Genomic DNA, 26,637 nt, shown 5'->3' on the forward strand with positions numbered 1-26,637 from the left:
AGGGGTTCCTCAGTGGAACAGGCTTCCTCGGGAGGTGGTGGGCTCCCCTTCTTTGGAGGTCTTTAAGCAGAGGCTAGATGGCCATCTGTTAGCAAGGCTAATTCTGTGAACTTAGGCAGATCATGAGAGGGAGGGCAGGAAGGGTTTATGTTAAGTGTTTGGCTCTCATGGCCCTTTCTTATATGCCCAGGGTAGTGCCGATCGCCACTTTGGGGTCAGGAAGCAATTTTCTTCCGGATCACATTGGCCAGGGATCCTGGAACATTTTTTCCCATCTTCTGGCTGTGGAGCAGGGGTCACTGGGGATGTGGGGGGGGGCAGTAGTGAATTTCCTGCATTGTGCAGGGGGTTGGGCTAGATGACCTTGATGGTCTCTTCCAACTCTGTGACTCTATGATCCTATTCAAATTGCCTCTCTGCACCAAATTCAGACAGTGGCCTTGAGGAGGCTGCTCTCTCTCACCCCTGGGCCCCGAACCTGACATATGGAGATAATAGCCATGACCTGCCTCAGATGAATGTTGGCAGCATCCGAATGTCAAGTTCTTTGAAGACTCACACCCCCATGGCTACTGTGTCTTTCTCTCTCCATCTTCAACCCTGATGAAATCAAACTAGATATTTTCTGATTCTTCCCCCTGTCCCCCAATTATGTCCATACACTCACAAAAACACAACCTAGTTCCACCTCTATATCTCTTGCTCATAGGTGATATTGATGCAAAGATCAATTAAAAAACACTTGGCTATATGATGATCACCCTGACCTGGATGGCCCAGACTAGCCTGATCTCGTCAGATCTCAGAAGCTAAGCTGGGTCGGCCCTGCTTAGTTCTTGGATAGGGGACCACCAGAATAGTCCAGGCAGGCAATGGCAAACCACCTCTGTTCCTATGCCTTGACTTGGATGGCCCAGGCTAGCCTGATCTTGTGAGATCTCGGAAGCTAAGCAGGGTCGGCCCTGGTTGGTGCTTGGATGAGGGACCACCAATGAAGCCCAGGGTTGCTGTGCAGAGGCAGGCAATAGCAAACCAGCTCTGTTCATCTGCCCTGGCTTGGATGGGCCAGGGTAGTCCAATCTCATCAGATTTCAGAAGCTAAATAGGGTCAGCCCTGGTTAGGACATGGATGGGATACCTCCAAGGAAGTCCAGGGTTGCTACACAGAGGCAGGGAATGGCAAACCACCTCTGAATATCTCTTGCCTTGAAAACTCTCCGGGGTCATCATAAGTCAGACGTGACTTGACGGGGAGGGGGGGGGAGACGATAAAATATGATAGAAAAACCTACAAATTATGGTCATGATCCACACACATACTGTAGGTGCTCTTCTGCTTTAGCTTAGAAAGAAGGCAGTTAAGGAGAGCTATGATAGAGATCTACAAAATGATGCATGGTATGGAGACAGTAGACAGGGAGAAGCTTTTCTCCCTCTCTCATAATACAAGAACGTGGCGTCATCTGCTGAAGCTGGAGGGTGGGAGATTAAAAACAGACAAAATGAAGTATTTCTTCACATAACGTATAGTTAAATTGTGGAACTCCCTGCCCCAGGATGTGGTGATGGCTGCCAACTTGGAAGGCTTTCAGAGGGGAGTGGACATGTTCATGGAGGAGAGGGCTATCCATGGCTCTTAGTCAAAATGGATACTAATCATGATGCATACCCTGGACTTCCTTGGTGGTCTCCCATCCAAGCACTAACTAGGACCGACCCTGCTTAGCTTCTGAGATATGATGAGACAGGCCTAGCCTGGCTCATCCAGGTCAGGGCAATGACAAACAGAGGTGGTTTGCCATTGCCTGCCTCTGAGTAGCAACCCCGGATTTCCTTGGTGGTCTCTTGTACAGGTACTAACTAGGGCTGACCCTGCTTAGCAGCTGAGATATGATGAGACTGGGCCATCCCAGTCAGGTTAAGAGACATACAGAAGTGGTTTGCCGTAACCTGTCTCTGTGTAGCAACCTTGTTCTTCTTTGGTGGTCTCCCATTCAAGTACTAACTAGGGCTGACCCTGCTTATCTTCTGAGATCTAACCATCAGGCTAACCTTGGCCATCCAGGTCAAGGCAAAAGACATACAGAGGTGGATTGCCATTGCCTGCCTCTGTGTAGCAGCCCTGGACTTCCTTGGTGGCCTCTTGTCCAAGTACTAACAACGGCCAGCCCTGCTCAGCAGCCAAGATCTGCCGAGATTGGGCTAGTTGGTGGTAAAGGATGGTCAATAAAGCCTTGTGGAAACATCTGACTTTAGCTAACTGTGGTTACTACCACTTCCAACACTGCTTCCAACAGTGAAGCATTTTAGGGTGTTTGTACTGTTCATTTCATTCCAATATGACAAGGCACACACACAAGGGAAATGCATTGCTCTAAAGCAGGGTGTCAAACTCAATTTTTACGAGGGCCTGATATAGCATTAATGTCACTTGGTCGGGCTGGGCCATGCCTCGCCAGCCTACATTGGGAGTGGAGCGAGTGGCTGCCTCGGGGGGCTGGATAAGAGCTCACAAGGGGCTGGATCCAGCCCACAGGTCTTATGTTTGACACCCCTGCTCTAAAGCATGGGGGTGGGGTAGGGGGCACCATTTAAAAACTGGCATTGGGGTGAGTATCCAAATGTAACGACAGGTCAAACTCAAAACTGACCTGACAGGTCACACCTGTGGACGATGAGTGATGTACAAAAATGTTAACAATGGTACAAATGAAACATCCGCACCCTTCACAATGAGATCTATTCGAACCAGAAATGGTCACTGGGATGGAATCCCTTTGCAATGGCTGCTGCACATGATCGGGAGGGGAATGCTCTGCGAAATGCAGTGGGAAAAGAAACACAATATAAAGGGTGCTTTAGGGACTTCCCCCCTAGGTTTGCCAGCTCTGGGTTGGGAATTACCTGGAGATTTTGGGGGTGGAGCTTGAGGAGGGTGGGGTTTGGGGAGGGGAGGGACTTCAATGCCATAGAGTCCAATGGCCAAAGCGGCCATTTTTTTCTAGAGGAACTGATCTCTATTGGCTGGAGATCAGTTGTATTAGTGGGAGATCTCCAGCCACCACCTGGAGGATGGCAACCCTATTTCCCGCCCAAAACTAGTCACCTTACAGTTGGTGGAAAAGCTTACACAAGAGCAACCATGGGAACATTTCTAGCTTAGGAGGACAATGTTCTGAAGGCATTTCCTTGGACAATTTCTTAAGCATGAATGCATTGGCTTTCAACTGTTGAATGGCACTGCGGCCCAACCAACGAATATTTGTTACTATTTAGGGGATTTGTTTTTAAGAGACATGGGAAAGAAGCCAAACAGAAAGAGAGAGAGAGAGGGCGGGGGGGCTCTAAACCTAGACCTTAAGGTGAGTCTAAAAGGATGAAGACAAATGCATCAGTGCATCCTGGGACATATAATCCAGGGACATATAATTAGGTCTACTAATTAGGTCTACGCTGACTCAATTTACCAAGGTTTGAAAATGTTCCCCAAGGTCTTTTATGCATGGCTGTTTCCCTCACGGTCACCCCTTCAACAACTGTGGGTCTGTTTTGATTATGCAATGCCGTTTCCAACCATCAGAGGCCACCTCATTCTTCCCCTGCATTTCCGCGCATTTTGCCCGCGTTTTCAAATTTGTGATAAAACGGGGGCAAAATGAGTGGAAAAGCAGGGGGGAGAGCAAGGCGACCTCTGATGGTTGGAAACGGCATGCATAATCAACACAAAGACTCAAAGTCGTCAAAGGGGTGACTGCGGGGGAAACAGAGTATTTATTCTTAACTAATGCCCCCTCCTTTTAAGAGTAAACTAAGGGGAGGAAAGAATCCATTTTGGGGCTGTGATCCTTGGCACAAATGAGTCCCACCGTGAATACTGAGCAATACAGAGAATTAGGATGCCAGCTTCAGAAGACAGGGAGGAACTATGGAAACATGAAATGTAGAACCCTTCCAGTAATTGCACGTACAATATCAAACATTGAAATAAACTGCAAAACTCAACAATGTAGCACTGGGATCTTACTTTTCCATTGTTGGCTGGAAACCCACAGACAAAACACCCAACTTACAACCTCAAGCTGCTTTGCGGCAACAAGCCATGCTTGAATGGGAGTGTGACACTTAACGCAGAAGACTGACGTGGGGACAGGGCGACGTGACCTTTCCTCGCTTCTCCCCAACCCCACGCATGGAGTGGATCCATCCCTCTTCCAAGTAGCCTTCCTACAGCCTATGGAGCCATCCCCCGGCTTACGTGGCTATTTCTCCAAAGGAGGAGGAGGAGGAAGAGGTGGAGGAGGAGGAAGAAGAAGAATGAGTAGAAGAAGAAGAAAAGAGTTGGTTTTATATGCTGATTTTCTCTTCCACTTAAGGAGGAATCAAACTGGCTTACAATCACCTTCCCTTCCCCTCCCCACAACAGACACCCTGTGAGGTAGGTGGAGCTGAGAGAGCTCTAAGAGAGCTGTGGCTAGCCCAGCTGGCTTCATGTGTAGGAGTGGGGAAACCAACCCAGTCCAGCAGATTAGCATCCGCCACTCATGTGGAGAATCAAATCCGGTTCTCCAGATTAGCGTGCACCACTCATGTGGAGGAGCAGAGAATCAAATCCGGTTCTCCAGATCCGAGTCCGCCACTCCAAACCACCACTCTTAACCACTACACCACACTGGAAGAGCCACTTAAGTTGGCTCCTTAGGCTGGGGAAAGACTTCCAACTTTGCTCAATGGGGCAGAAGGATAAGAGTCAGAGTCACCCTAACTTCGAGACTGGCTCTCATGGCTGTGTAACTTGGGTTTCCCAGTGAATGTATTGCATATTATCAATTGTCTACACTTAACAGTGGTTTCTTCCCAGACTCTGCCATGCCTCCCCTCGGGCCCATGTTTGTTGAACTTCTGTTCCTTTGTTTCAGAGAGCAGCTATGTCGGTCTGCAGCAAAAGAGCCAGATTCGAGTCCACTAGCAGCTTAGAGACCAACAGGATATTCACAGTATGAGCTCTTGAGAGTCATCAACACTCCCTTCATTGGATACTGACAGAGGGAACAGACTGCTGGACTTGATGGGCCTTGGTCTGATCCAGCAGGGCCTTTCTTATATTCTTATGACCCTCGAAACCTTGTTGGTCTCTAAGGTACTATTGGACTTAAATCTAGCTGCGCTGTTCCTTAATATCTCAAATCCTATTATAACGTACTGGGTAGCATCTTGCCAGAGGGAGCTTTGGTAGGATCTCAAACACCAATAAGATAACACTGCAGGTCGGGTGGAAGCATGCCTCCTACCACTTTGAAAAACCTACTTTGAACATTCCTGCGACTCATACCCAGGGGAGTCCAAATCCCTGATCAGCCAACCTCCAGGTGGTGGCTGGAGATCTTCTGCTATTACAACTGATCTCCAGGTGACAGAGATCAGTTCCCCTGGAGAAAATGGCCACTTTGGCAATTGGCCTCTATGGCATTGAAGTCCCTCCCCTCTCCAAACCCCACCCTCCTCAGGCTCCACTACCCAAATCTCCAGGTAATTCCTAACCCAAAGCTGGCAACCCTAGCTGGAGACCCTTGGAAGATCTCTCCTGCTCTTGGGTTCTGTTCCCCATCGGTGAAGTGCTACTAATGTGGATGCATTTCATCACCAAGTTACTGTGTGAATGAGGTACGAAAAGTGATCCTACCCATCCCGAACTATACGGAAGGGAAGAAAGCTACATGATTCATTTGTTGTCTAGCTCCACCTGAAATGTCATGGACACACGAAGCTGCCTTATACTGAATCAGACCCTCGGTCCATCAAAGTCAGTACTGTCCACTCAGACTGGCAGCGGCTCTCTAGGGTCTCAGGAGGAGGTCTTTCACATCAACTACTTGCCTAGTCCCTTTAACTGGAGATGCCGGGGATTGAACCTGGGACCTTCTGCATATCAAGCAGATGCTCTACCACTGAGCCACGGCCCCTCCCCTAGGATATTTCCTTTCGGCTTCGGCACAAACCACTGCAGCTCTTCCCAGTTAATCTGCTCCATGTTTGCTGTTTCCCTTGACCCCAGTCACTGTTTTTCTGCTGTCCTCAACAAATCTACGTCTCTCTCCTCAGGTGAAGTATTGAAAGCAGCTTTTGTTTGTGTGTGTGTGAGTTTCCTCAGCACCGAGATGGGCAGCAGGGATTCGGTGGCCCAAAGGGGGAGCAACCAAAGGACAGAAATGGGGCTCCTGGGGAGAATAGCCGGTCATTGATGAGAACGCACAGCACACAGTGGAGACGATCCCTGATCTACTAAAGATGGGGGGGGGGGTTGTGCTGACTATAGGTTACAAATGAACCTCTGTCTTTATGAAGTATCCCTCTCCACGGCTGGCCCACAAAGGACAAGGGAGTCTTTCGCGGCCTATTTCAGAGGCTGGGCTCTTTAGCGCAAGCTGCAGAGACTCACGCTTTCAGCTCTGGAGGTCCCCGTTTCAATCTCTGGGGTCTGTCAAGATGGCAGCCGTCACATATGCACCTATGAATTAGAAGGGAAAGTGTAGGTCCAGAATCAAAATTGAAAGCCCTAATAATATACATAGATTCCCCCAGCTCGAGCCCTGGCCCTTTACAAGCCCATCATTTAACTCCTATGGCTTAGTTAGGCTTATGAACTCATCCAGGCAACTGGCAAGCAGACTCGTATACACACAGGCATACACATGTACACACGCACAGCCTGGCTCTCCTTCAACAAAGGCTACATCCCGGTTTTCAAACAGGAAAATGGCAGTATTTGTTAATGGAACTCTGTTATTACATCACCAGTGATGAAAATAATCACATTGTCTGATCACGAAGAGGATTATGTTGCTACTATTTTATTATGCAATAACTAATGTCGAAGAAGAAGCTAAAAAGAGTCCAAGTATGGCCTAATGGTGGAACTACAGGGATACCATAGAAAACATCTTCTTCACGTCAAATTTTCTGTCATAACATACAGTAGGGGTCCCCAACCTTTTCAAGTCTATGGGCACCTTTGGAATTTGGACACACGGTGGTGGCCAAAACCACAAAAATGGCTACCACAGGCGGCAGAGCCAACCACAAAATGTAAGGGTAGTGAGGTTATGCACAACTCGCCTCATTCACCCCACGCGTTTTGCCCGCGTTTTCTGGATTTGTGTTTAGCCAGCCTCCAGAAAATGTGGGGGAATGCGTGGGGGGAATGTGTGGAAACATGCGGGGAGAGCAAGGCGACCTCTGATAGTCGGAAAATACAAGCATGATCAAAGCAAAGCCCCGAAGTAGCTGGCAGGGTAACCGCAAAGAAACAGCCATGCATAAATGGCCCTTGATTCCTAGAGACCTTGAACGAGTATCTGACTTAGCTGCTGGCACATCAGGGGGCAATATTCTAGGAACAGGATGAAGCTGGGCGAAGGATAGGAAGAGGAAATGCTATAAGTGAAGCCTCCTTGTTGCTCCTGGAGAATGTCACAACTATGTGGGGGTTTACTGGTTTTTAAAAACATTTATACTATTAACATATTAATATTTATAGCATATTAATAAATATCCCAGCCAGGGAGAATAAAAATTGATAATTATACCAAGCATCAGGTGCTAAAAGACAAAAAAAAAAGTTTTCCAAGCAGCTGGAAAACAATAATTGTTCTTTGCATATCACCCCTTAATTCTGCGCATTTCACCCTCTGGTTCAGTGTTTAGCATTTTGCAGTTTTTTTTCTTTTTCTTTTTTTTTTTGCAATTAACATTTCCGCAGCCATAAGCAAATCCGAAATCTTTGTGTGAGTGTGTGTGTTTACTGTAGGGACATAATCTCCCAATCAAGCCAACAACAGACCCCGGGGGATCGTTCATAGCAAGTTTTATAACAAGTCATACATTCCGTTTCAGCTACCACCTTTATCCAAAATTGCTTAACTGTTTGCTATGTTGACTGACTTCTTAGGTTGTGAGCTCCAAGAGGCAAAGAGCAGCACAATCTTCTGGAGAGATGAATTGGTACCAGAGATATAGATATGGGGACGGAACAATGAAATGTCCCTGGAGTGTTCCTTCCATTCATGTGGAGGTTTTACCTTCCCTGTCCCCCAGAACAGGTTGGCAGTGACGGTGGGTGAGAGAATGACCTTCTCCTGTCCGACAAGATTTGGTTTCTTTGCACAAATTATCGGCCGCTATTACAGTTCTGCAGTACCTAGACAGATTACTATGGGTAGCCGTGTTAGTCTGCCTGTAGCAGTCCAAAAGAGCAAGAGTCCAGTAGCATCTTAAAGACAAACAAATTTTCAGGCAGGTAAGAGCTTTCATGAGTCGCAGCTCACTTCTTCAGAAGAAAGCTCACACCCTGCCCGAAATTTTGTTTGTCTTTAAGGTGCTACTGGACTCTTGCTCTTTTCTATTAACGTGTATACAGTTCAGCATGGAGCTGATTTGGATAACCCTGCCTTGGCAGGTTTGGAGAGGTGAAGGTGGGACAGACACATTTCGGTGCCCAATCCAAACAACCACCCCCTTCCTCCAGGCAACTAACACGGTGCATACCCCGCAGAGAAGTTCTCCGGAGGAAGCCTCATTGAAACAAACAGGAGCTGCTCAGGAGAAATTCTCTGGTGGATTGTGGGGCCTTTTACTGAAAATCAGCCCGTTTCCCCAGTTTGTTGCCCTTAACGTGGCCACAAATCCATTCCCTTGGGTAGCTCGGTCATGTGATCTTTGAGTGATGGATTCTCTACACAGCAGCAGCAGCAGTCCTTTACTAAGACCTTTACTGGAAATCACAAGGCAGGGATTTAAAAAGATGGTGCTGGTAAAAGATCTGGTGGAGGCTGGTCTCTAACGTGTGATGAACTTCAAATGGTGATTTGGGAAGATCTTTGCAGACCAGAAGAGCCAGATTCTACTCCAGTAGCACCTTAGGAGATCAACAAGGTTTTCAGAGTATAAGTTTTTTGATAACAAAGAAACTTAAATTGTTAAAGGCTCCACCATCAACCAAAACGGAGAATGCAACCTAGAAGTCAGAAGGAGATCGAGACTGGGAAGGGTAGCCATGAAGAAACTGGAAAAGATAGTAAAGTGTAAGGGTGTGTTGCGGGTGACCAAGGTCAAGATAATTCATACCACAGTATCCCCCATTACTAAGTATGGGTGTGAAAGTTGGACAATGAAATAGGCCAACAGGAAGGAAGTTGATTCCTTTGAAATGTGGTGTTGGAGGAGAGGTTTACGGATACCGTGGACAGCCAAAAAGACAAATAGGAGGGTTCCAGATCAAACCAAGCCTGAGCTTTCCCTAGAAGCTAAAATGACTCAACTATCATACTTTATTTATTTTATTTTATTTTATTTTATTAGACTTATAGCCTGCCCTCCCTGGAAGGTCACATCATGAGAATGCAAGACTCCCTGGAAAAGACAATCATGCTAGGAAAAATGGAAGGCAGCAAGAAAAGAGGAAGACCCAACATGAAATACAGGGACTCTATAAAGGAAGCCACCGCCCTCAGTTTGCAAGACCCGAGCAAGGCTCTTAATGATAGGAGATTTTGGAGGACATTGCTTCATAGGGTCACCATGATTCAGAAGTGACTCGATGGCAGTTAACAAACACACATACACAAGCTTTTGAGGGTCCAAGCTCCCTTCATCGGATACAAGATGGCATGCAGACTCCTGAGCCCTTATGTCCCAACCAGAAGATGGGAGGGGTCTTGAAAAGGAAGAAGTCAGAATGCAAAGGCACAATGCAAAATAGAATCAGCTTGATTAGAGCAGGGGCAAAATGCCTGCAGATGTTATCTTAGTTGGTGCTAACTGCAAAAGATCTCCAGTCACATCAAACACAAACTGAGAAACAGAAGCAACAACCACTTTCCCGTAGTTGCCGTCACACAAGGTTGATGGTCCAGTTGTTAAGGGGAGGGTAATTTCCTTTTCCAAAATTCACTTTTTTAAAGATATAGCCACTGATTCCTCTTTGTTTCTCTTGTAAAAGAGGGATTCTCTTTCATTTCTCTTTTCTAGGGGAATCAATGCACTCTTTTGTAAATTTATCCCTTGCGGGTGTTTTATGTTACACACCACTGGGTGGGGCTCTAGCAGGAAGAGAAGAAGGTTTGGGAAAATGTTCCCTGCCTCTCAGCACCTACAGAGTGAAATTCTGTGATTCTGCAGAACTTCCTTTCCTGCCCCTCCACTCTGAGTTAATCTTTCAGCAAAATGGAATTGATTAGAAATTGACTCCAAATTCCTTAAAAAAAAAAGGCAGCAAAGAAAGGGATTGTTGGATTTCAGGGAGAAATTGAGTAAAAAGGAATTAAGAGAGTTTGAGAGCTCTTATCCGGTCTGTGAACCAGATGAGGCATCCAAACCTCCCGCTCTCAGTCTGGGCTGGCGAGGCATGGCGTGGCCCGACCAAGTGACATTTATGTCATATCGGGCCCTCGTAACAATTGAGTTCAACACCCCTGCTCTAAGCCATGCCATTCACCCGCACCATTTTCCCTCTGCTATCAGCTCTTTAGTGTTTTAACCAGACTCAGAAAAAAAGTTTTTTGAAACTCAAAAGCTAGCTTGCAACGCTTAGCAAACTTTCTTTTGGTTCCACTGCAGGTATTATGCTACTGATTGCCTGCATACGAACAGGGGGCAAGAAGGAAACAGGCTTCAGGGCAATCTATGAATCTGACAATTGGGGGGGAAAAGAGAGAGGATCTTTAATGTGTGAGGGTGGGGCTAGAGCATATAAATGAAAATTCGTAAATCGTAATGACAGCATACTTCTTGTAGCTTCTGTTTCAATCTTCATGAAACACTGGTTTTTATGCCTCTCGGGTCTAACTGCATTATTTCTATTGCTCTTGCCACTTTATAAGGTTCCGTACAGTTCTTATTTCTCTTATTCCCACAGCAGTCAAGTCTAATTAGGTCCAGTCGCCGGTGAAAGGCAGAAGCTGGGAAGACCAGGGTTAAAACCCCTCCTTAACCAAGCGCATCAGCCTATCTTGCAGGGTTCTTGTAATAACAAAAGGGTGGGAGAGAAATACCTACGTCACAAGCAGTTCTTGGGAGGAAAGGCAGGATAGAAATGTAAAACCAAAAAACGAAGTTGTGACTGGGGAGAAGTCTAAAAGAAGCCATATACCTCTTTCCTTCAAATCAGGCATATTCAGGCAAAGTCTACAAAGTCTACAAAGTTCGGACATAATGCTGAGTGAAAAAGCACTAAACTTATTGTGTGATATACCTGCAAACGTCCCACTAAGCATTTGATTAGTTTCAGAGAAGCTACTCAAAGAAGAAGATATTATCAATTATGCATTGAGATTTTATGTATGTATTTTATGCTTTTCTATCCTGGCTTTTCCCCAGCGGGGGACCCAAAGTGCCTTATGTCATTCTCCTCACCCTCATTTTATCCTGGCAACAACCCTGTGAGGAAGATCAGGCCAAAAGTTTGTGACTGGCCCAAGGTCTAGGGTTGCTGGCTCTGGGTTGGGAAATACCTGGAGATTTTGGAGGGCGGAACCTGAGAAGTGTGGGTTTGAGGAAGGGAGGGACTTCAGTGGGGATTAAGCCATAGAATCCACCTTCCAAAGTGGCCATTTTTTCCAGGTGAACTGATCTCTATCACCTGGAGGTCAGTTGTAATAGTGGGAGATCTCCGGCCGCCACCTGGACGTTGGCATCCCTACCAAGGTCACCCAGCAAACTTCCACAGCAGAGTGGGGATTTGAACCTGGTTCGCCAGACCCTAGTCTGGGGTCCCCCAGGGGTCCCCCAACCTTTTTGTACCTGTGGGTACCTTGGAATTCTGACACACTGTGGCTGGTGCAACCACAAAATGGCCACCTGAGGAGGCGGAGCCACATACACAGAGGAAGCCGAAGTGCAGGAGACAAGAGGAGTGATTAAAAAAATACACAGGGAAAGAAGGATGAGACAGAAGGAAACAATCACTGTGTTCCCAGCTACCACTGAAAACAAGTTATTTTAATCTGCCTGGCCAATTTGATCTTCAGTGGCCAATCAGAAGTCCTTCTGGGTAAAAGCCCCACCTGGCCCCACCCACTTTCTAAAAACACTTGGTGGGCATTGAGAAAGGTGTTGGTGGGTGCCACGGTGCCCAAAGGCACCATATTGGTGACCCCCTGCTCTACTGGGCTGCCAACCTCCAGGTGGTGGCTAGAGATTTCCCACTATTACAACTGATCTCCAGGCGACAGAGATCAGTTCCCCTGGAGAAAATGGCCGCTTTGGCCATTGGACTCGATGGCATTGAAGTTTCTCCCCCTCCAAACCCCGCCCTCCACAGGCTCTGCCCCCAAATATCTCCAGCCTGGAGCTGGCAACCCTGCTGCTCCAACTGCTGCACCGGCCACACCGTGGTGCCAAAATGAGATTATGAATCAGATGCAAAGTTTTGATCTGAAGCTCGATTTGGCTACTTCTGAATTTGAAAATGAAACGACTGTGACCCACGGGACGGCACAATGAGCTTCCAAGCGGCAGTCGTCTTGCTTTCTTGAACAGCGGCCACAGATTCCGAAACTGGGCAAAGGATGGCATTTCAAAAACAGTTTTGTGATGCAGCAAAGGGGTGGTGGTGTCGTTATTTAAAGGTGGCAGAAAGAAATCCCACTGGTGCCTGCCCAAACTTCTGGGTGTGCCTAAACTAGCTCTTTTGATTCCAGGCTGAACATGCAACAGAGGGCAATTTTACATGCGACACGCCATTGCAAACGATGCACGTGCAAACACATCCTGTGCGCCGGGAAAAACGACACCAAAGCTACATTGGAAAAGTGGAGTGCAGTAACTGAAAATGCACTCCAGCCCCAGAGATTAGATGGGGTTATTATTATGGGGCAGAGACCATCTATTACCGTCAACAACTATTGAAAGGAAAACACCCTGAGATATTCTGGCTACCTTAGAATCATGGAATCACAGAGTTGGAAGGGACCACCAGGTTCATCTAGTCCAACCCCCTGCAAACTCCAGGAAATTCACAACTACCTCCCCCGCACATATCCCCAGTGACTCCTACTCCATGCCAAGAAGATGGGGGGGGGGAACCCTCCAGGATCCCTGGCCAATCTGGCCTGGAGAAAAATTGCTTCCTGACTCCAAAGTGGTGATCGGCATTTCCCTTGGCATGTAAGAAAAGGCCAAGAAAGCCAAGCACTGACGCAACTCTTCCTGCCCTCCCTCTCATGATCTGCCTAAATTCACAGAATCAGCCTTGCTGACAGATGGCCATCTAGCCTCTGCTTAAAATCCTCCAGGGAAGGAGAGCCCACCACCTCCCGAGGAAGCCTTCCCACACAAATACATCGTCACAGCCACACAATCCACCTGTTGTCAACACTCCACCAGTTACCTGCCTTTTGAGATGCCTGGCAAATTTCGCAGCTTGGCACAGCGGCAATTGCATCTTTATTGCATTTCCACAGCCCTTTGGCACCCGTGACCCACGTACCAACCTCTGAAACCCCATTTCCCATTCATTCCCTCCCTATTAAAGCAGCGAGACAATTTTTTTTAAAGTGCACTTCTCGATGCACCTAGGACCCCGCATCGGGCTGATCCTTCAATAATGATAATAAATAATACTTTTAAAAAACTGAGAGACCCACCCAATATTTCCACCCTTGCCTGTTGCCTTGGTAATCCAAACGCCCGGGAAATTGCTGTCTATCGGTGAATGGGAACGGTCCCCACCGCAGTGCCTCAGCTATGTTAATGGGAGATAATGGCAGTGCGGAGAATCCTTTTGTTTCCAGCGTGGCTGTTTATTCATAGTGCCCGGAAGGTCAGCGACTGCTCCAACAGTCAGGAAAGGAGCCACTAAAACACAGTCCACCTACGGCTTGGGGTGTGTGTGTGTGTGTGGGTTTCTTTTTTTGCCTTTAAGGCTGGGTTTCTTTTTTTGCCTTTAAGACCAAGGAAAGAGGACGAGGGGAAGAAAGGGCTCTGCACAGAAACCAGAAGGGCTGTCTTTGAGGAGAGGCAGTCAGAAAAGGTGTTACTCAGCAGGGTGCATGAAAGGGGAGGGGGTGTTCTCAGAGATTACAGGTCATGCTCATGTGAGGGTCCAAAGAAGGGCAAAAAATACGCTCCTTCCAAAACAGAGATGAGTTCTACTTATAACTTTCCCCCAAAGTATATATACACCCGCCCGCACATCACTGGAGCTGCGCCATGTTCATTAGTGTGACTCTGATGGATTTTAATAGCTTACCGATGTGCAGTTTGGCTCTGGGTGGGTATATAAGAGCCAGTGAGAGGCAGCGTGGCATAGTGGTTAGAGTGTCGGACTATGGTAGAGGTCTATAAAATTATGCATGGTGTAGAGAGAGTGGACAGGGAGAAGCTTTTCTCCTTCTCTCATAATACCAGAACGTGGGGTCATCTGCTTTAGTTGGAGGATCAGAGATTCAAAACAGACAAAAGGAAGTATTTCTTCACACAACACCGAGTTAAATTGGGGATCTCCTTGCCCCAGGATGTGGTGATGGCCGCCAAACTGGAAGGCTTCAATAGGGGATTGGACATGTTCATGGAGGAGAGGGATATTGATGGCTACTAGTATAAATGGATGCTAGTCATGATGCATACCTATTCTCTCCAGGATCAGAGGAGCAGACTGATTATATGAGGTGCTGTGGAACACAGGCAGGATAATACTTCTGCAGTCGTCTTGGCTTCCTAGAGGCACCTGGTTGGCCACTGTGTGAACAGACTGCTGGACTTGATGGGCCTGGGTCTGATCGAGCAGGCTTTTCTTACGTTCTTAGGATCCGGGAGACTCAGGTTCGAATCCCCACTCTTCCATGGAAGCTCATTGGTAGCCTTGGGCTAGTTGACCTAAGCAACCTCACGGGTTAGTAAGCCCCTTTCCTTATGAACCTTGCTTTCTAGGAGTAGAGCTTTTTAAGGCTGATATTCCTTTCTCCCGCCCCCCCTTCCCGGTGAATCAAGACTCCTCAACCTACAAATTACATTTACTTAGCTCATCTGTCCAGGAGCCATGAAAGAGCATCTCTGCATATGCTCGCCCTCTGGATCAGCTTCTAAAGATTTAATTATTGAAAAAGTAGAGCAATGGGTGGGGGGGGGAGAGAGACGAAAAAACCCTGGCGCTCCAGGAATGGCACCTCTTAAGGGGAGAGGAGGGGGGACAGAAAGGAGTACAATGATGTGATATGAAATTCAGAAATGCTTGAAAACAATTATTGGTATACGGTACTGAATATAGTTCAAATAAAATGAGGGAAAACTCAATTTTTAAAAATATTGGGAATAATCAGCAGAATTTTAAAAGTATTTTTAGTAGAAACATGATGACTACAACATCATGACTACTTAGTCAAATTGTGTTAGAAGTCATTTTAATATATTGATGAAGGTAAATATTGTGGTTAATTAAAGAATTTTAAGATTTGAGACAAAAATATTAAGATTACCAGTAATTAGTGCTCCATCTTACCTTACTACTTATTGCATATATTTATTATTGAGATCTTTTTCCTTTTCTTGGGCATAAATACATATTTGTAAAGGAGATCCTGGTTTGATTCCTTCTATATCACTTGTAGCAATTTCAGCTTTTATTATGGTTGGTATATGCTCTGTTTTAATTATTATAAAAAAATAAATAAAAAAAGAATGGAGGATCCTGTCAGGAGCAGGCCATGAAGACAGTTCATGGTTGTGCTCCCAGGTGTTGTTTTGCGGTTCTCTCCAAGGCCAGTCCGTGCCCCGTGTTTAGACTTCTTAGAGTCCTTCATGAATTCCTTTGGTGTGGGAATTGCCAAGTACTCCTTCCTGCCTCTGGGAGGGGGGTTGCCTGAGTTACTGCTTATCTCCTTTTGCTTTTCCATATATGCCATGTGCCTTGCCCTAGCCCCTTACTAGTGTCATTCTGAATATGGCTTCTGTAACCTGTCAAGTCTAATCAATAAAACTGCTTTCGTGGACTTGCCGTCTGCTGGAATCTGTTTATGGGTTTACCGCAGGGCTAGAGCTTACAGATCCTTCTGGGTTGAAAAGGGAAAAGGGGAAGGAGGAGGGTAGGCCTGAAGTCCCAACCTCCGCTGGCCAAAAGAGGTGTATGTAGGGTTACCAGCTCCGGGTTGGGAAATACCTGGAGATTTTGGGGGTGGGGCATGAGGAGGGAGGGGTTTGGCGAGAGGAGACCTTCAATGGGGTATGAGTCTACCTTCCAAAGCAGCCATTTTCTCTAGGTGAACTGATCTCTGTCACCTGGAGATCAGTGGTAATAGCGGGAGATCTCCAGCCGCCACTTGGAGGTTGACAACCTTAGCTTATGAGTAGGAGAAAGTGGGGACACATAGATGGGGTGGAAAGCTAGGAGGGGGTAGGGTTGCCAGCTCCGGGTTGGGAAATACCTGGATATTTTGGGGGTGGAGCCTGAGGAGAGTGGGGTTTGGGGAGGAACTTCAATGGGGTATAATGCCACAGAGTACACCTTTCAAAGTGGCCATTTTCTCCAGGGGAACTGATCTCTGTCGCCTGGAGATCAGTTGTAATAGCGGGAGATCTCCAGCTACCACCTAGAGGTTGGCAAGCCTATGTGTATGGTCCCCCCCCACACACACACACACTCTCTTCCTGTGAATAAAACCAGTGCACTGTAACAATGAACGGAGCATAAACACATCAAAATGCTTCACTGATAACAGAACAGGACCAGCGTAAGGGTGCTTTGAAGAACCTCGACAATAACCTTCCAAAGCAATATTCCTTCCGTTCTGCTAACCAGCCACAAACACAGCCAAGCTGAATTCTTTACCTCCTGTCCGAAATTCAAAAAGGGGAGGAAGGGGCAGTGCAGCCAATCAAAACAGCCTGTGTAATGTGGGAAATCAGCTAACCAATCAAACAGATAGACACCTAGTTAAGGTATGATTCACTGGTGGGCTTTGGGGATGGGGGTGGTAACCGCATAAGCCAATGGGGGCATTACATTGCTCCATCTCTCCCACTTAAGTGCAACCCCCCCCCAAAAAAAACCTACCAAATACTGAATGGTCTTTTAAACTAAGACTGCTGAATTACAACTAAGGTAGTTTATGCATGGGTGTTTTATCTGAGGTTCGTTGCTCGCTCTACCAACACTTTCCTGTGGGAGTCTACGCACCAGCAGCCTCGAAGCTTGAATCAAGAAGGATTTGAGTCCTCACCCCTTGAAATGCTACTTTGTAATTGGCTGTAGTGCTTTCTGTGAGAGAAACATCACTCCCCCAAGCTTCGATGTCCCACGCTTTGCCTTATGCATGGGGATTTCACCAGGGGTGATCTCAGAAGAGATCGAAGAATCGGGTTATTAGAGGAACAGGAAGTCCCGGGATTTGTGAGGGCTGGCACCAAGGTCATCTTTAATGGAAGGAAAACTCATGCATAACTCCAAGGAACAACCAAGACAGACTGGGGGCTAATGTGAGTGGAAGTACCCATGCATAAATGAAGCTCAAGACAATGTATTCTCCTGGACTGAATAGGGACCTAGGATTCCTGTCTCATTATCAATGCTGATTTCTCCATGCCTACTACCCATCTGCATATCACACCTGATCCAATCACACCTGCTAATGTCATTTACCTGGTATTGACATTGCATACCTATATGATGCAACATCAAAAAGATGTTACATTAAGGTTTCCAGGTCTTCCGCTTCGATGCGAGACCTCCAGCCTACCAGCCCTGGTCCCCTGTTGCCACGCAGTAGCGCAGCAGGGGGGGAAATGGAGGGGGGAGACTGCCATTGCTCTGATGGTATGATGTCACTTCCAGCATGAACCTGGAAGTGATGTCATTGCAGCAGGGTGACGTTCTAGGCAGAACCAGAGTTCCAGTGAAATCCTAAAATGTGGCCCTGACAAGATGATGTCACATCCTGGCTTGTGCCGGAAGTGGCATCATGCCACTGGAATGATGTCAGTTTACATGTCTCTGCCCCCCACTGTCTCCCACCAGTTGCCAGCACTGGACAGCAACTCCATATTGCACCAGCCTACAGAACCCCTGTTCCTTTTCTTTCTTTTAAAAAAATTAAAATTCCTTCCTCTGAATAAAACTGGGGGAAAACTTTTATTTTTTAAAACTTCAGCTTGATTAAAATTTTGCACAATCTACCAGGACTGGATAACATTACCTCGGGTGCCAGATCCGGCCCACAGGTTACCAACCGGCCTCCTCTCTGCAAGGAAGTTGCAAGTTTAATAGTGCAGTCCTAGACAGACTTATACCCTTTTAAATTGATTGAAGTCAATGGTTTAGAAGAATGTAAATCTGCCTAAGATTGCGCTAGAACTGTTCCACCTATTTCTGAATGCCTTAGCGTAAATTTTGGGTATTACCGAATTTGAGACACTCTTTGAAATTATGCAAAGAGAAATTGTAGCACACGGGGGGTGAGGACTGGTGGGTAAGTCAGATTAATTAGTACACTGGTAAGGAAATATCATTGGCACTGCCACATTTTTGTTATCCGTTAATGATAATTTAAGTTGGAGTCTTTTCATCAGAAAATTAAAACACCGAAGAAAGATCTGTGAACTGAAACTCAACTCTAACCACAAATGGAATAAAATGTTTCACACTGTGGTCATACTTAATATGAATTTAGTTCATGAACGGCTGGATTTGATCCCAACCATGATTAGCAACTTATTTTTATGACCTCTTTGTATAATTTTAATGTATTATTATGTTCTAGTTGCAATCCAATATATCTCATTGTCTTTGAGATTCCTTTTTCTTCCCTCTAGCACAAAAACATAAATGGCTAAGTGACAATATCTCTGTCCTTAAAGCTTGTAAACATCCCCCCCCCCATGCTGTTCAGACTAACTACTTGGATGTCAAACAATATTAATAATGCTAATTAATAATAAAGCACCATGTACCTAATTGAATTACTGGTTAATTTGATCTCCTCCTTAATTTTATCAAACCTCTGGAACCAAATCACTTCTATTATTTTTTTTAAAAAGCTTCATCTCTTTATTTTAATCAATTTTGATTGCTCTAAGAAAGCATTCTAGAACAACCACTGGCAGTAAGGAAATTGCAGCTTAATTAGTATCGAAGACCAAAAAAACTGGGATGAGAGAAGATAACATGCAGCCAAAAAAAGACTTGTGATAACGGGGGGGGGGGGGCACGCCACAAAGAGCAGCTATGTGTTTGCAGACATTGTTACTGACAGGGTGAAGCATTAACATGCGCTAAGCAAACTGCAACGCGCACTTTTAATAAGGGGGGGAGTCCAATGACAGAGCAAGGAAACAATGGTGTTTAAATCTAGAGAGAGTTTTGTCTGCAGATGAGAACATCATCTCCCTTGTTGAAGCGTACATCATTAAAACCTAGACTCAATCAAAGCATGATGCTGTAATGACCAGTTAACCATTAATCCCACATCGCCACTCAGACATTTCCAGCTACACCACTCTTTCCCAAGAGAGGTCGTGATGTAGCGGTTAAGAGCAGTGGACTCCAATCTGGAGAACTGGGACTAACTCCCTGCTCCTCCACATGAAGCCTGCTGAGTGACCTTGAGCTAGTCACAGTTCTCTCTGAACTCTCTCAGCCCTATCTACCTCACAAGGTGTCTGTTGTGGGGAGAGGAAGGCGATCGTAAGCTGCTTTGAGACTCCTTAAGGGTAGAGAAAAGTGGGCTATAAAAACCATCTCTTCTCTTCCTCTGCTTCCTCTTCTTCTGCCTCTCCTGTATCCCCACTCCCCTGATTATATACATGGGGAGAAATTAGACAAGTTGGGGTTTCTTAGGGGCTGACTGTGCACACAGTGAGCCATAAAGTCCCTCATTCAAATCTCACTTCAGCCACAAACACATCATCATGTAGGGAGGCTGTGATTCTCTAGGCTTGCATACCTACAATTTAGGACTGGCCTACCTCATGAGGGTGCTGTAAGGTTTATTTAGACCAGGAGTCCCCCACCTTTTTGAATCTGCAGGCACATTTGGAGTTCTGACCCATAAAATGGCTGTTGCATCTGATGTTCAATCACACAGTGAGGATCCTTGTGCTGTGGTGGAAGCTGCTGCCAAAGCCCCCCCAAATCTGCACAACAAATAAAATCTCCATTGGCCAATAAGAAGCCTACTAGGCAAAAGCCCCACTTTACTCCACCCACCTTCTAAAACCAAAAAGGAGGAGGAGGAGGAGGAGAGTTGGTTTTTATATGCCGACTTTCTCTACCACTTAAGGAAGAATCAAACCAGCTTACATCACCTTCCCTTCCCTTCACCACAACAGGCACTCTGTAAGGAAGGTGGGACTGAGAGAGCTCTAAGAGAACTGTGACTAGCCCAAGGTCACCCAGCTGGCTTCAAGTGGCGGAATGGGGAAACCAACCCGGTTCTCCAGATTAGAGTCCGCCACTCATGTGGAGGATTGGGGAATCAAACCCAGTTGTCCAGATTAGTCCACCACTCCGAACCACCGCTCTTAACCACTTCACCATGCTGGCTCTCCACCTGACTTAGACCATGGATGTAAAATGTTCTGGGTGCTTCCAATGTGCAATAAAAATGCAAAATATGAACACAGATCCTTTTTTTGTTAGCGTCTGGTCTAATTTCACTATGTCCCTGACTATTTTATTTTCAGGTCACCAAAGATTCTCCCCGGACACTCCCCCCCCCTTCACAGAGATGTCAGTCCTGGAAAAGAAGAGGTTCCTGCGCCTGAGCCCTCCTTCTCTACACCCTGCCACTCTTTCAGTCTTTCTCTCTCTCTCTCGGTCTATCTGGATAGCTGGCAGGGGAATCCTCCTTGGCTAAGCCCTGCCAGGGTTGAAATACCCCAGGCTCTGTCGCCTTCCTCAAACCCTCCCAAGGCACCTGGGTTTCCCACTCCCCCAAGATCTATCCCTATCAGCCTGGTAAGCAGACCACACCTTATTAGGGTTGCCAACCTCCAGGTACTAGCTGGAGATCTCCTGCTATTACAACTGATCTCCAGCCGATAGAGATCAGTTCCCCTGGAGAAAATGGCCACTTTGGCAATTGGACTCCAAGGCATAGGGTATCCACCCTGCTCAGCCCCTTGCCCCACAACCCAGATCCTCCTGGAATAGCTCCGTGCTCAGTGTCTGGAACTACTGGATCAAGCCAGTGAAGTAAACAGAAGGCTGCACTAATCTTGATCCAGCAAGGTTTACCCAAGAACATGCAGCATCACACATTTTTCTTCTCCAGCTTACAACAACAACCCACAAACAATTATTCCAGCTATAAAAAGGTAGATTGGAGGGTCTACTTTTGTGCAATGTGAAGACCTTGCAACATAGCTTTGTAAAGTCTGGGAATGGACTCAATACAGATTTTTTTTGTTAAGGTTTTGTCTTTCAAGCAGTTGCTTCCAACATTTAAATCTTGCCTGAGCACCTTAAAATACTTCAGGGAATGAAACAAAGTGAATTTTGTCTCTTTGCCGAATTAGAATAACAGTAACTCGCTATAGGGTTGCCGTCTTCTCACTATTACAACTGATCTCCAGACAACAGAGATCAGTTCCCCTGGAGAAAATGTCTGCTTTGGAGGGTGGACTCTACGGCATTCTCCCCCACTGAAGTCCCTCCCTTGCCCAAACCCCAACCTCCCCAGGCTCCACCCCCAAAATCTCCAGCTATTTCTCCACCAAGAGCTGGCACCTCTAAACTAACTCAGCTGCGGTGTATGGAAATTTGACCTTAGCAATTGTATAGCTGAATGCTTTTGCCTGTACATTTGACAAACAAATGGACTCCCCCCGGGAAGGTTGTCATGTTATATTTCTATAGCCCTTATAGTTAAATGAACATGGATTCTAAAAGGGGGGAAAATCCCCTAAGGGTGCAATCCTGCCGGTCAAGCAGCTATAATATGTAGTGCCACTCCATTGAAGCCGGCATAACCCTTTCTTGCTGCAATCATGCTACCAGGCATGCAATGCTGTGCCCAGCCCCTACACTCCAAGGTCAGGTCCTTCCAGACCTCCCCGGGGAGGGGGAGGGGGGTATTCAGCAGCATAACCTTTCCCAGGGCTCGAACATGTGAGGTTACCCCTGGATTCTTTCCCATGAGAATTCTGATAGTTCCGGAGGAATTCTGCAAATGTCCAAAGCCTGATAGATTTTCCATCACATTTTGTATCTCAGTGAATGCCTGCAATAACATTTAGGCAGGGTGTATCTTTGTTTTTAGAGCTTTTTAGAATTGGTCTGATGTTTTCCACCATTTTGGGACATTCACTGTCGCATATCAGTAAGTATGACTTAGTTTTTGTATGACAGATTGTATGACAGATTTGGCCGCTAACAATAACTCTTTCTCGTATCGTTATCGTAAGTTGATATTCTTCAGAACTGAAGACTCAGCTTATGTAAAAAGGCCTTATCTAAGCTAATACAATGAATCCTTGAATACATTTGTCACTTATGCTAAAGGAACAAGGGGGTACGATTTACCCTCTACTCAGTACGTGACCCCTTATTCCCTTGTCTTCCTGAACCCAACTTTTTCAACATTCATAGTTTATGTATTATCGTGGCCTCCTGTTCTCCTTCTTTCTGGCCGGCATCCTTATCTTGGACCTACAATCACTTGTTACAACACTTTTTGTGGGTCCCCTGCATCTTCCCTGTAACACTGGATGGGCCCCGGGGCATATGGAAAAAACGGAAATAGAACCCACCCCTGGGTCATTGGTTACACTTTTGAGAGTTTCATTCATCACTCAGAAATGCCAACCAGAAGAAGAACAAGAAGAGCTGATTTTTATATGCCGACTTTCTCTACCACTTAAGGGAGAATCAAACCGGCTTACAATCACCTTCCATTCCCCTTTCCACAACAGACACCCTGTGAGGTAGGTGGGGCTGAGAGAGCTCAAAGAAAGCTGTGACTAGCCCAAGGTCCCCAAGATGGCTTCATGTGTAGGAGTGGGGAAACCAACCCGGTTCACCAGATTAGCGTCCACCGCTCATGTGGAGGAGTGGGGAATGGAGCCCGGTTCTCCAGATTAGAGTCTGCCGCTCTAAACCACCACTCTTAACCACTACACCACGCTGGCTCTCAAGAAAGGGGGTGAAAAGCAGAGGGAGGAAAGCAGGATGCCTTTGACTACACTTGGGATAAAAGAAGTCCAATGCTCTGATCATCAGAGAGACACTGTCCTTCAGTGTTACTACTCTGAAGATGCCTGCCACAGTTGCTGGCGAAACGTCAGGAAAGAAAATTCCAAGACCACGGTTACACAGCCCGGATAACCTACAAGAACCAAAGCTCTGATCATTCTTTTGGAATTGTGCTCAGGGCACATCACTGGCATTTCCAGGAAAAAACCTTTTAACAATTATTTTTGAAATCTTGGTTGTGAGAGGGAAATTGTTGGGGTTCGGTTGGGTGACTCTCGCAACCATGTGTGAGAAATAAAAATGGTACCTCACCCCCCTCCCCAGGGTTGTCGATTTTGGATTGGGAAATTCTTGAAGGTTTAGTTTAGATTAGTTTAGTTTAGCTTGTGTGTGTAAAGTGCCATCAAGTCGCAGCCGATTTATGGTGACCTTTTTTTGGGGTTTTCATGGCACGAGACTAACAGAGGTGGTTTGCCAGTGCTTTCCTCTGCACAGCAACCCTGGTATTCCTGGGTGGTCTCCCATCCAAATACTAACCAGGGCTGACCCTGCTTAGCTTCTGAAATCTGATGAGATCAGGCTAACCTGAGCCATCCAGCTTAGCTTAGTTTAGCTTAATTTAGTTGATTTATAAGCTGCCCTTTCCTGGCCAAAGCCAGGCTCAGAGCAGCTGACAACAGTTTAAAAACAATTCAAAACAATTCATGTTACAGTTTAGTATAAAACCAGGCACCTTTAAAAATAACGATTAATCACAACTACAGCAATTATAATAACTTGAATTTCAGGTGAAGCCTGAGGAAGTACAGTTTGGGGAAGGGAGGGACTTTGGCAGGGCAATAATGCCATAGAGTCCACCCTCCAAAGCTGCCATTTTCTCCAGGGAAACTGACCCGCAGTCTGGAGATCAGTTGTCATTCCAGGAGAATTCCAGGCCCTGCCTGGAGGTTGGGAGCCTTATCCCTCCCCACCTTGCGGCACGGCTGCGTAATCTTATGCCAAGGGAGAGGGTTAAGTATAGGGTTGCCAACCTCCAGGTAGTAGCTAGAGATCTCCTGCTATTACAACTGATCTCCAGCCGATAGAGATCAGTTCCCTTGGAGAAAATGGCCACTTTGGCAGTTGGACTCTATGGCATTGAAATCTTCCCTCCCAAAACCCCGCCCTCCTCAGGCTCCGCCCCAAAAACCTCCTGCCAGTGGTGAAAAGGGACCTGGCAACCCTAGTTAAGTGTGCAGAGTCATTGTGGATGACCAGGAGGGAGCCAGGTAAGGGTATGACCCCGGGGGAGATGTCAGGAGATGTGGCAGAAAACCAGCTGGAGGAGGGACAGGAGCAGGAAGGAAGGGGGAAATGAGCAGCTTAAGGGAGGGGTTAGTGGGGAAACAGGCCAATTGTTATGGTGGGAAGGGGGGACCAGTGTCTCTCCTTGTGGGGAAGTGCCCTTGGAGCAAGGGTTCCCTAGAAAACACACTGGTAACTAGCTACTACCACTCAGGACCTCTAGACTGACCTGCTGAGAAGGTTCTCTTCTAGTGTAGTAAAGGTAGTCCCCTGTGCAAGCACCGGGTCATTACTGACCCATGGGGTGACGTCACATCCTGATGGTTAGTAGGCCGACTATGTTTACGGGGTGGTTTGCCATTGCCTTCCCCAGTCGCCGACACTTTACCCCCAGCAAGCTGGGTACTCATTTTACAACCTTGGATCATGTTCCCTGTTTCTTCGGGGTTATTTTTCCATTCTGCACATGTTTTGCTCCCTCTAGTGGTTGAATCAATATTACACTGGTTTATGTCCTGTGTAAAAACCTGCAGTTTAAATCTACAAGGAGATATGGTGGACAAAAACCGATGTAATGTTGAATTGACCACTAGAGGGAGCAAAACATACGCAGAACAGAACACACACACATACACACACAGAGAAGAAACAGGAACTTAGAAGTGAGGCAAATGACAATGTGGAAAAGCCCCTGGTGTCAACTAATTTTCTGAAGATTTGAAGTGTAAGAATTGACTGCGTAAGAGCAAGTTAGCAATGCTGGATTTAATGAGACTGTGATCCGGGTTTAAGAGGAATTCATACACAGACACTTCCTACACTACATCAATGCCTAAGGTCAAGGAAACAGAATCACAGCCAAGCTACCAAAAGCATGCAAGGATGCCTACACCTCCCTTTAATGAAACAAACACAAGTATCTGTTATTCTACTTGGTTGCTAAGCATTCCAGTTTATGAGTTTTTTGGTGGGGCTGTGGGTACTGATATGCGCAGGGCCCCAATGTCAGTGCAGGACTCACCTATGTGAAAGGGAGGGTTTCATGGAGCTCATGGAGTTCATGGGTGGCTGCATAGGGAGCTTCCCCTGGGGGTCGTTTTGCCGGCTTTTCTGGTGGCGCAGCAGTAAGAGCCGTCCCAGCTCCTCACACCACGACGAGAGCAGCGCTAAAAACGAAACAGGGGAAAAACATGGTAATTGTTGGAGGGGGAAAAATGAAATGAAAGAAGGGATAGTTAAGGATAGTTCCCCCTCCCCTGCTCTACCCCATAAACAAGTGCCCAAGCAGCTGGATGGGTTACGCTCTTCAATAATCCAGGATCTAATTCTCCTGATTTTAACATTTAGAATAGATCAGGGGTGTCAAACCCATGGGCTGGATCCGGCCCCTTGAGAGCTCTTATCCAGCCTGCAAGTCAGCCGAGGCAGCCAACCCCCCCCCCCCGCCACTCTCGATCTGGCGAGGCATGGTCCAGCCTGACCAAGTGACATTTATGTCATATCCGGCAATAACTGAGTTTGACACCCATGGAACAGATTGCACACATTGGCTAAGGAACATCAATAAGAGGCCACCGGGGGGAAAACAGCTTCCAGAGAATCATCAACAACTCTGCACAATCCTCTCTATGACAGCCCTTCAAGTACTTGAAAGTGGTTATCATATCACCTCTCAGTCGTCTCCTCTCCAAGCTAAACATACCCTGGTTAATACTTGGATTGGAGACCACCAAGGAAGCCCAAGGTCGCCATGTAGAGGCAGTCAATGGCAAACCACCCCTGAATGTCTCTTTGCCGTTGCCTGCCTCTGTATAGCGACCCTGGACTTCCTTGGCAGTCTCCCATCCAAGTACTAACCCGGGCCACCCATGCATAGCTGACGAGATCTGACGAGATCGGGCTAGGTTGGGCTATCCAGGTTAGAGGATGCTCACTTAGGAACATTAAAAAAATGTTTCTGTACTGTAAAACCATGATTATTACCTTAAGCAATTCAGAGAGGTCCCTCAGAATTTGCTAGCCATTCGTCTGCCTAAAAGACCGTCCCCGTTATGCTTTGGGCTAATGCATTCTGAACGCACAGCCATCTAGCGAGTGGCTTCCCTGTTAGCCAAGGTATCTGTCAACAAGCATTTGATCAAACCACGCTCACCTTTTTTAAAATCCCTGCCATATCGTTA

The 26,637-nt window shown here is 46.6% G+C and overlaps 1 protein-coding gene across 8 annotated transcripts in view; it reads right to left on the bottom strand.

Moving 5' to 3' along the window:
* ZMIZ1 (zinc finger MIZ-type containing 1) overlaps positions 1-26,637 on the bottom strand; it is a 314,832-nt gene that overhangs the window by 60,708 nt on the left and 227,487 nt on the right. For 4 of the 8 annotated variants that reach the window (XM_056849848.1, XM_056849849.1, XM_056849850.1 and 1 more), the window contains 2 exons: positions 25,479-25,623; positions 6,437-6,505 (listed from right to left, as the gene is read on the bottom strand). In XM_056849848.1, coding sequence (XP_056705826.1) covers positions 6,437-6,505; positions 25,479-25,623 — 214 coding nt within the window. The remainder of the gene's footprint in view (positions 1-6,436; positions 6,506-25,478; positions 25,624-26,637) is intronic. The other 4 variants (XM_056849855.1, XM_056849854.1, XM_056849852.1 and 1 more) reach the window with 1 other exon arrangement.

This window comes from Euleptes europaea, chromosome 5, assembly GCF_029931775.1.
Source record: "Euleptes europaea isolate rEulEur1 chromosome 5, rEulEur1.hap1, whole genome shotgun sequence".
NCBI classification, from domain to species: domain Eukaryota; kingdom Metazoa; phylum Chordata; class Lepidosauria; order Squamata; family Sphaerodactylidae; genus Euleptes; species Euleptes europaea.